At 43.5% G+C, this 11,025-nt stretch overlaps 1 protein-coding gene across 1 annotated transcript; it reads left to right on the top strand.

The window, feature by feature from the left end:
* Nucleotides 1-7,761: 7,761 nt before the first annotated feature.
* LOC100156095 (T-cell surface glycoprotein CD1a) lies at nucleotides 7,762-10,459 on the top strand. Its single transcript, XM_085024307.1, is given in 6 exon segments — nucleotides 7,762-7,829; nucleotides 8,116-8,396; nucleotides 9,096-9,363; nucleotides 9,549-9,804; nucleotides 10,140-10,225; nucleotides 10,417-10,459. Coding segments are annotated over 6 exon segments (1,002 nt in total).
* Nucleotides 10,460-11,025: the final 566 nt, after the last annotated feature.

The raw sequence follows: 11,025 nt of genomic DNA, 5'->3' as shown, positions 1-11,025 counted from the left end.
ACAGTAGGACCTCATTACTTATACATTTTAAATGAAATAGTTTGGGAGTTCCCGTCATGGCGCAGTGGTTAACGAATCTGACAAGAAACCGTGAGGTTGCGGGTTCAATCCCTGGCCTCACTCAGTGGGTTAAGGATCCGGCGTCTCAGTGAACTGTGGTGTAGGTTGAAGACGCAGCTCGGATCCCGCATTGCTGTGGCTCTGGCATGGGCCTGAGGCTACAGCTCCGATTAGATCCCTAGCCTGGGAACCTCCATATGCTGCAGGTGCAGCCCTAGAAAAGGCAAAAAGACAAAAAAAAAAAAAAAGTAATAGTTTGCATCCAAAACTACCCCCAAACTCCCAGTTCCTCCTGCTCCTTCCCCACCCTCTTGGGAACCATAGGTCTATTCTTTATGTCTGTGAGTCTGAAAAAACAATAATTTGAAAAGATATATGCACCCCAGTGTTCACTGAAGCACTATTTACACTATCTAAGACATGGAAATATCTTAAATGTCCATTGATAGAGGAGTAGATAAAGAAGATGTAGTACATATATACAATGGAATATAGCTCTACCACAAAAATGAATGAAATCATGCCATTTTCAGCAACATGGATAGATCTAGAGATTCTCATACGAAGTGAAGTAAGTCAGACAGAGAAGGACAAATATCATATAAGATCACTTACATGTGAATATAATTAAAAATGATACAAAAGAACTTATAAAATAGAAAGAAACCCACAGATTTTGAAATCAAAGTTATGGTTACCATAGGGGAAACTGTGGGGTAGGGGGATTAAACCGGAAGGATGGGAATAACATATACACACTTCTGTATATAGAATAGATAATTAACAAGGACCTCCTGCATAGCACAGGGAGGTCTACTAAATAGTCTGTAATAAGGTATGGGGGAAGAAAGAATGGAATCCTGTTTGCCACTCTGGGTTCCCTTTTCTTTTTTGTTTGGTCCCCTAAGGGATTTCCCTTATTTCACTGTGAATGTAGCTATGCATTCAAAAAAAGAATCAAAAGGCATTTTTAGTCTTTTTTTTTTTTTTTTTTTTTTTTGGCTGACCTGGGGCATCTAGAGTTCTTGGGCCAGGGAGCAGGTCTGAGCCAAAGTTGTGACCTACACTACAGCTGCAGCTACAGTAAAGCAGGATTCCTAACCCACTGCATGGGGCTGGGGAATCCAACCTGAGTCCCAGCTCACCAGAGAGGCTGCCAATCCCATTGCACCACAGAGGAAACTTCCAAAGACATTAAAAAAATCTTGCATTTCTGGGTCAAGTTATTCAGTGTGCCATCTTGTCAGAAATAAAGTCTGTAACTTTTATATATTTACACATGGGAATCCAAGAATCACAAGAGAAAACAACACCTTAGGTTTGAAAGTGAATCAGAAAGGAAGGACTATGATTAGAGTGAATGAGTTGGGACTATGAGAAGATGGGCTGGAATCCTGGGAGTTGAGATAAAGGCTAAGTGGGGAATGACTGGGAAGCAATGGGAGAGAGAGAAAGAAGGAGGAGCAAGGGGGGAAGAGGAGACCACACGGTGGGAAGGAGAGGAGCACAGTAAGACACAAAAACATTAGAGCCAGAAGTCATGTTGGAAAAGACTCAGTTCCTTCAACTCATTTTACACATGGGGAAACTGAGTGCAGAACGCTGATATGATTCCTCCAGTTCACAGCATCCGGCAGGGGTCCAGGAGTTCATCTTGATTCTCAGTGCAAAGCTCCTTTTAGTGGAAAAGATTGTGTGTGTGTGTGTGTGTGTGTGTGTGTGAAAGCACTCAGAAAGATGCAGGAAAAGATGTTGGAGGCCAGAAAGCCAAGAGAAAGCCGTGAAGAAGAGCGGCTGGGAAAATGAGGTCAGTAAGAGGCAGGTGGTAGAAGAGGCAGTGGATTTCTCTGGAAGGGAAGTTGAGGTTTCTGTTGGGTGGGAGGAGGATGTCAGATGTGTGTGTCAGACTGTGTGGGGTTTTGCAGAGGAGGGAGGAATTCAAGAACTGTGATGGGGTTTGGAGGAGAACCAAGGAAGAGCTGTCAGAAAGAACCTGAGAATGCTGGTGGCCTAAGCACCAAGGAGTCAAGAAGAGGGATCCCCAGGGAGGTCTGGGGACACCAGCAAGAATACTGGACTCCCCTGGGATAGCCTGGATATGCTGCCAACTTGAGTTTTTATCAGGGTATATCCCACCGCTCCCTGTTTTCTCCTCTGGGGTTTCCTGGTCCAGAGAACACAAGTTATCAGTGATCTATAGAGCCACCTCCTCCTCTCCCAGTTCTCTCCATCCCCTGATCCCCATCATGGTTACCCACCCCCACTCCCCATGACCATTTTGTCTCCTGTTGGAGGCTCCCCAGTTCTGCTCTTTCTCAGCTCCCACAGTTCTAAGTATTCCTCAGTCAGGTCCTGAGAAGCCCCTATCTTTTCTTCTCCTTCAGGCCATGTCTTTCATCCACCAGTGTAGCGGAGCTGGCTGGGAAGCTGCAGATCCACAGCGGGACCAGGACCCAAGTACCAACTCCCCTGTCCCTGATCAGGATCAACTCTGCCCAGAGGACCTGAGCCAACGAAGCTTGCACCTCTGTTCCACTGCTCTCTCCTATCCTCCTCTTCTTCCCTTTCAGCTTCTTTTTCCTTCTCCTCCCCTCCCACCTTCTGCCTCTTTCCTCTTCCTCTTTCTCCTCCTTCTCCATCTGTTATGTCCCTGGGTATCTCTGACCAGCTCCCAACTCTTTGGTCCTAGACTTCATTCCTCATTTAACTCTATTTCCTCTTCTTCCCATCCAAACTCAAACTCCCTCTTCCTCATGTTGCCCAGTCCACAATGAAGGGTATAAGCACAGGTGGCTACATAATTTTGGGTGTCCAGTACAACCCAGTAAATATGGAGCCTCATATGTAAAATGCAAGAAAGTAAGTTTTTTTTTTTTTTAAAGAAAGGAAGTATTTTTAATTGTTCTAAAATATAAACATTTTTCCTCTTTTTTTGGAAGTCATCCTCTCTCTCTCTCAAAACCTGTGATGGTAGATTTTTTAAAAATTTGTTTTAATTTGCTCATATGACTCTCTCTTGGGCAAGGGGACTCACAGGGCACATGCACATCCTTTTAGGTGCCTGTGGCCTCCATTCCTCTTGATTGTGTGTGTGTAACAGTACTTTTTGCAGACAGCTTGTGTAAAATATAGACACTGAGGTAAATGGTATTTTTATTTTTATTTTTGGGCCTGAAAATGGATATACTTTTTTCTTTTGCTAAGTTTTGTGTCAATTTCAGTTAGTTAGTCAGGAGTTAACTGGGATTGTGTTCTCTTGTTGTTCAACAGCCTTCAAAATCCTCTAGCATGACTTGGTTTGTAGGGTGGGGCTGTTTGTCAAAGCATTTTTCTTAATATCTGCTTCACTCTCAGGCTTTGGCATTTCCTTTGCTATGTGACCCAAGAAGATTTATGTCCATCCTGTTGCCTCTCTTCCAGCAGTGGGATGCTGGTTCTACCTGCGCTTGCTCATCTCCTTTTGAAGATGCATTCTTAGGCAGGTGCACTGGCCTTTAGTTTGGGGCTTGGGCCTTGGGCCTTCTAAGCATTCCTGCCTTCTCCAGCAGTATGGACTGTCTAATAGTTGGGTGTTTCCGTGTCCCTCCCCCACTTTTCCTCCCCCAGCTGCTGTGTGTCTCCACCCGTATCCTGAGCAATAGAGTTTTTGGTCTTCCCTCCCACCTTGCCTCCCAGATCAAGGCTTTTTTTTTTTTTTTTTTCTATGTGGTAGATGAGGAAGAAGATCTGGTTGGGACTTCCTGCCTTTCTCATGCAATAGAGAGGACTGTGCCAGGGGAGAGGATTTCTCTGGCCTATATCCTTGACGCCAAGCTTTCAGGAGCCCCTGGTGAGGTCCATGGAAAAAAGCCTAGAGACATAAGTGAATTTCCCTTGTCTGTGACTCTCAGCTGTTCTCTGTACTCAGCTTGCCTCTAGAATTTTTTTTAAACAATTTTAGCTGAATTATTCTTACTTTCTTATACAGCATCTGACATCTGTCCCAAGTAAGCAAGGGTTTGTATCCCCTATTTTTTTGGTGGAGTCTGTCTTTCCTTAGATTTTGGGTTAATTGGTTTCCCTGATACTTCAGTGCTGTGATGGACTCAAGAGAAGTTGTGAATTTGGTTATCTAGCTTTTTAAAAATTATAGCAGTGGAGTTCCCGTCGTGGTGCAGTGGAAATGAATCCGACTAGGAACCATGAGGTTGTGGGTTCGATCCCTGGTCTCCTTCAGTGGGTAGAGGATCTGGCGTTGCCGTGAGCTGTGGTGTGGGTCACCGACACGACTTGGATCTGGCATTGCTGTGGCTGTGGCATAGGCGGGCAGCTGTAGTTCCGATTCAACCCCTAGCCTGGGAACCTCCATGTGCCATGGGTGTGGCCCTGGAAAGGCAAAAGACAAAAAAAAAAAAAAGGATGGGAGTGAAAGTCTTTCCAGCTTTTTATTTTAATCTCATCTTTCAAAAAGTTTTCCTCCTTGAATTAATCTGCATAATTTCTTTTTACTTGTAAACAAAAAAAAATAACAGAACAAATAGTCTAAATACATTTTTCCAGGTGATAAAAAGAACAAACAAATATTTAAGAGCTACTAAAAAATTATAAACACCATGAAAGTGGTGGGTTGGCATTTCCAGCAGAGACCAGCTTATGATATGGCAAACATGGACTATACAAACAAGACCAATAAAAAGAGAATCTTGGATAAATGATTCCAGACTACTCTATTAACTTCACTTCCTATATATTCTCAGTGTTTTTTTAAGTATTGACTGCCAAACACTTCTCTAGCAGATTCAGGATCCGTAAAGAATTGCAATTTGGGGCCTGCAACTCTGGCAAGCCTAGTGCAAGCAGGAGAGCCCCATTCAGTTCTCCTGATTTTACTTTTTTTCTGTTTTTGGGAGGGGGTGCACCCATGGCATTTGGAGATTCCCAGACTAGCAGTATAATTGGAGCTGTACCTGCTGGCCTACACTACAGCTACAACAATGCAGCATCCGAGTTGCATCTGCGACCTATACCACGGCTCATGGCAATGAGGGATCCTTAACCCACTGAGCAAGGTCAGGGATCAAACCTGTGTCCTCATGGATGCTAGTCAGATTCATTAACTGCTGAGCCATGACGGGAACTTCTCTCCTGACTCTACTTAATTGAGGTGTATGTTTATTTATTTTTGCATCAGTAATAGGAGAACAACAATGGACCCTCTGTGTAAACTTCATGCTTTTTTAGCATGTACTTTTATCCTAAGTAAAACTGTATAACTTTTTCATTTCATCAAGTAAGTTTACAAGTAATGCTTTCTATTATCTTAAAACCTTTTTTATGTTGAAGAGTGCTGTAATTAAAAAAAGTTTTACCAATTTATGCAATTATTCAAAAATACTCATTGATGAGTTCCCTTATGGTTCACAGAGTAAGGGTCTGGTGTTGTCACTGCTATGGCTCTGGTTACAGCTGCAGTGTGGGTTCCCTTCCGCATGCCGTGGGTGTGGCCAAAAAAACACTTATTGAGTACCTGCTACTTGCCAGGCACCCTATTAGATGTTGTGGATCCAGTACAGTAGGGGTTGTTAAAAAGAAAACCACACCCACTCTTTAGAAATAGGTTATATCATGATGGGGAGTGAGATATATCCAAAGGTCAAATAAGCTATGTGTAAAAATGATGTCTGTTGTGAGTATATTATTACATAAATAAAAACCAGAAGTCGTGAAGAAAAAGAAGAAGGAGAAAACCACAGGTCCAAAATAAAACCAGAAGTCATGAAAAAAAAAAAAAAAAGAAAACCACACGTCCAATTAAATATGCTAATTAATGTCCAGGATACCTAATCCAGACTCAATATCTGACTTAATTGCAGTTTTTTGCCTTCCCCAGAAATGTATCTGAATCAACCAGTTTGGAATTTTCTGGTCAGCACCAATGAGGTCATCTGTCAGGTAGGCCCTCTCTATCCCTTGATGGATAAGAGGCAGTCTGCTTGAAAAATCCCCTCAAAAGATGGCCTGGCCTAAAATCATCCTTTCATCTCCTTTACTAGTAGCTCCTTTGCTGCTGCATCCTTCTTCTTATCAAAACCTTACATTTTGTACTATTCCTCTGAGATCGCTTCTAGTTGCTGAATGGGATGCTGACCAGTTCATGACTCATTGAATAAAGCCAGTTGGATCTTCAAATGTACTCAGTTGATCTTTAAAAAAAAAAAAAACTATACATCTAACATCCAAGGCAACCTCTGAAGTTAAGATTTTGAATAGGGAGTTCCCGTCGTGGCGCAGTGGTTAACGAATCCGAGTAGGAACCATGAGGTTGCGGGTTCGGTCCCTGCCCTTGCTCAGTGGGTTAAGGATCCGTCGTTGCCGTGAGCTGTGGTGTAGGTTGCAGATGCGGCTCGGATCCTGCGTTGCTGTGGCTCTGGCGTAGGCTGGTGGCTATGGCTCCGATTAGACCCCTAGCCTGGGAACCTCCATATGCCGCAGGAGCGGCCCAAGAAATAGCAAAAAAAAAAAAAAAAAAAGATTTTGAACGGGCAAACAAAACAGTTAGGGGGTCACTGTTTTAGAAAATATTGTTTCATGCAGGTTTGTTTCTGTCTAGAGTTCGCACATATAAAAAATTTCAGGAAAGATTTATAATTTTTTTTTTTTTTGCTTTTTAGGGCCACACCTTTGGCACATGGAGGTTCCCAGGCTAGGGGTAGAATCAGAACTATAGCTGCCGGCCTCCACCACAGCCACAGCAACATGGGATCCGAGCCACATCTGCAACCTACACCACAGCTCACGGCAATGCCGGATCCTTAACCCACTGAGTGAGGCCAGGGATCGAACCCTCAACCTCATGGTTCCTAGTCAGATTCATTTTCCCTGCACCATGACGGGAATGCCAAGATTTATAATTCTTGTTTTAAGTGTTTTTCTTCCCAAGTGGACTAAAACTCCTCGAATAAAGTGATTGCCTTGTCAACCACTATATATTCACAAGTGTAGCAAGAATCTTGGATCCAGACAGGAACTAAGTAAGTGTTTGGTGAGTGAATAGATGTCAGAGCACATCAAACAGAGGATGTTTTTCTTTATATGTTTCCATGTTCCTGTGGTGTCTGCGTGGCTATTGGTTTTTCCCAAGGATAGTGGATTGGTGGTAGTTTATATCTTTCTCTGGGAAATCATAGGGAATTATGAAAAAGCTAATAAAGCAACTCATGAGAAGTTAAAGATGTGAATGAGGTGGGGATGAGAAAGAGAAAGAATAGTTGGGAAATACTAAAAAAGACAAGAGAGGGACAGAGTGACTGAGAAGAGCAGGGCCCTGAGAACATGTGGTAGGGTGCTCCGATGTCATTTGGTTTCATGCTTTTATTGCATGAACGAGATGAAAAGTCCTTAAAGGTAAACTGATTTTTCAATGCCGCATAAGACTTGGTCCACAGCCGTTAAACTGGGGGAAGCCGAACAGAATGGAGGCTGGTGACAAGGAGAGAAGCTGGCAGCCAGTGAGGAGAGTCAGAACTAGAGGGGAAATGAGCATCTGAATAGGGGATCCAGGGTTTAGGGAAGGAGCAGATTTTCTCCCCCAGACAGTGACGAAAGGGAAAGATTGTCTATCGGTAGGAGATGGAATCCAAAATAGAGGTATTATAGGGTAGGTTTGTTTAGAACAGAAATCAAAGACCAAATTTTCTGAGAGAAAGAACATCTGCAAACAAAATGCTGTTTCTGCAACTTCCATTGTTCCTGGTTTTCCTCCCAGGTGGTGACAATGAAGATGCTAAGGACTATGTTCAAGAAAATGTGTGTGTGTGTATGTGTGTGCACCTATTTGTAGGGGGTGGGTTCCCCAAGTTGGAGATTGAGAGTATTATTCTAGATCCATTCCAGTATCCCTGACTCCAGGTCTCTGGGTTGTTCTGAAAGTTGTGCTTAACGCATGGGGCCCTGGGGCAGGCAAATGTCTGCTGAGATATCTATGGCTTCCCTTTCCTCCAGATTCCGAGTTTCCCTTTTTGGCACCTTTCCTTCTTCGTTTTCTCTCCCTCCCAGTACCCCTACTTACTCTCTCTGTTCTTCTCCCCCAGGCTTCCAGGAGTCTATCTCCTTCAAACTCATTGCGATCTCATTATTTTACAACCATTCCTGCACACAAAATCTGGGCTCAAGCTGGTTGGGAGAGTTTCAGATGCAAGTTTGGGACAGCAGATTTGGCACTTTTGTTTACCTGTGGCCTTTGTCCAAGGGCAACTTTAGCAATGAGGAGTTGATGGAACTGCAAAAGTTATTTCATTTGTACTTCATTAGACTTGCTCATGTATTTCACAACCATGTCATTCAATGGAAGCTCAAATGTAAGTTCAGCCATCTCTCGATGGGGAGTGAGGATATGGTGGGAGCTGTGTATGTGCCTCACTGACTTTCTTATTTCTCTAAGAAACAGCCTCCACTCACTTCTGAACCTTACCTGTCCTACCACAGAACTGCAATTATGTTCTTTTGGGGAAGGAGTATAATCCAGACCCTGATTCCTCAAATGGTTCAAGACACCTGCTACTTTCAGAAGTGATTGTTTCATTGTCTGTAGGCTTGTGCTTTATTATAGGCCATCAGTGGTCATCTGTGAGCATTTTTCTCCTTGGCCTCTGACCAGATTCCCTCAGCTTTTTTGCTCTATGATTGACTCCTTAAAGTGTGATTTTATCCCCTGGCCAATCTCTTCAACAATCTCTGTCTATGCACTCAACGTAATCTAGTGCATTCCATTCGCTCTAGGTTATTATAACCCCCACTGTTTCACACTAAGTCCCTCCTTATTCTCTTGCCCACACCATTCATATGGCCTTCTTCAAACACTTTAATCTTCATCTCTTCCTGCATCTTCAACTACCACCAATTCCTCTTTCTCTGAAACTCTGGTCAAAACAATCTTGGTTTTAGTCTCCTAAATCTTCTAAACTGATTCCTTCTGCTTCAATCACCTTTTCATTCAACTCATTTCATTTTATTTTTTTGCTCCCTCTTTTCTCTAATTTACAACCCCTCTTCACCAGATCCCTTTGAGATACAGGAGGCAGGAGGCTGTGGGCTGCACCATGGTGAAGTGAGGGTTGCTTATCGAGGATCGGAGTTGCTGAGCTTTCAGAACAATTCATGGTTGCCCTCTCCAAAGGGTGGAACAAGGGCTCAGCTTATCAGCGTACTACTCGATTTGAAGTGAGTCACCTTGGAAATAATACATAGGACACTCAGTGACACCTGCCCATGTTTCCTCTTGGGTCTTCTTGATGCGGGGAAGGCAGATCTCCAGAGACAAGGTCAGCCCTGCACACTCCCTCCCTGAATTTTCTGTTCTAAAATCATACCTTCTCATCTTTCTAATAAGGATTCAAGAGCGAAAGGGGATAATGGGTCACAGATTCCTAGAGGTGGGAAAGGTGTGTTCATCTAAACCAATGTGAATATCTGAAACTTATCTGAATATCTTTTCTGTCATCTGCAATAAGACCAGAGGCCTGGCTGTCTCTTGGCCGCAGTCTTGGTCCTGGCCATCTGATGCTGTTTTGTCACATCTCTGGCTTCTACCCAAAGCCTATTTGGGTGATGTGGATGCAGGGTGAGTAGGAGCAGCAGGGCACTCAGAGAAGTGACATCCTGCCTAATCTTCGGATTTCCTTGGATGTGGCAGCTGGAGAGGTGTCTGGCCTGAGTTACTGGGTGAAGCATAGCAGCTTAGGCGGTCAGGACATCATCCTTTACTGGGTGAGAAAGAACTGGGGCCCAGCTGGGAATGGGAGTGGGTAGTCTTCAAGCAGAGCAGGAAAGCCAGATGAAAAATGTAGGATTCTAGGGACTCCAGACCCCCAAGGAACAAAAATAAAGATAAGAAATATGGATGTTGAGAATGAGAGCCCTGCAGATGTAGGAAGATGTTGAGGGTTAGATGAAGCATTCATCTTTGAGTCCAGATGAGAGAAGAAATAGGGAGGAAGGAGATTGTTGAGGCAGATACTTGAATAGCAAAGGAAGAGCAGGGGAGTGCAGTAGAGTGGTGTTGGGTTGGAAATGACACCCTTGTGCCCCAGTGCACAGGACAGCACAGCTCCGTGGGCTGGATCTTCTTGGCAGTGATTGTGTCCCTGGTGCTCCTGACAGGTCTTGCATTTTGGCATAGGAAGTGCTGGTGGGTTCTTTGTGTCCATCTTTCTTGCTTTTTTCCCCACTCCCCACTCGTCTGCCCATCTTTTTTTTTTTTCTTTCTCTCCTAAGTTCTCCTGCTCCCAATGCCCTTCCTTCTTATCCCTCAATTCTCACCTGCATCAGTGAAGCGATGGAAGTCACCTGTACAGTGACTTCCATCGCTGTTCTTAGCAGGACACACTGTGACTCTCCAAGTGCTCCTATCCCCTTGGAATGAGATCCCAGCAGCCCAGGAACTCAAGAGCTGTCTACACACAGTACAGTCATTATGTCCTTTCAACTCTCCTTGTTGTTTTTCTGCTTAATGATCAGTAGTCAATATAAACTAAAGTGTAATTTTGCACGATCTGTTCTAATCTGGTTTATGGGACTTAAAAATTCTAATTTTAATTCTGAGTAGAATGAAATCCTAGGAGCCTTCACATATTCAAATAAAATGGAGCATCAAGCTTTTCAGAAGTCACTTCCTCCAGAGGGTCTTCCCTGATTCACAAGTGGAAGCTGTCTCTGCCTCATCATAATCCCATCACAATGTAATGAAACTTCGCTAAAGTCCCTTCTCACTTCAGACCCTTTATTGCTACTATTTAGTTCTCTTTTACCCTTCTAATTTTAAGCTTCTGGAGAGCACGGACTATGTCTTTCTACTATTTGTATCCCTGTAAATTTGTCTTACCTGCATGTACTATGTTCTCAATAAAAATCTGTTTGGAATTTAAACTTCTTTGATTATTTTTCTTCATGCTGTCTTTGTAGTAGTTGAGACATTTGATGCTCTTCTGG

This window comes from Sus scrofa, chromosome 4 (assembly GCF_054392235.1).
Source record: "Sus scrofa isolate SSC_HxYL_T2T_F1_AM1 chromosome 4, Sscrofa_HxYL_maternal_Yorkshire_Landrace_v2.0, whole genome shotgun sequence".
Lineage (NCBI taxonomy): Eukaryota > Metazoa > Chordata > Mammalia > Artiodactyla > Suidae > Sus > Sus scrofa.
Note: the sequence above shows the minus strand (reverse complement) of the source record. Positions and strands in the feature narration are given on the sequence as shown.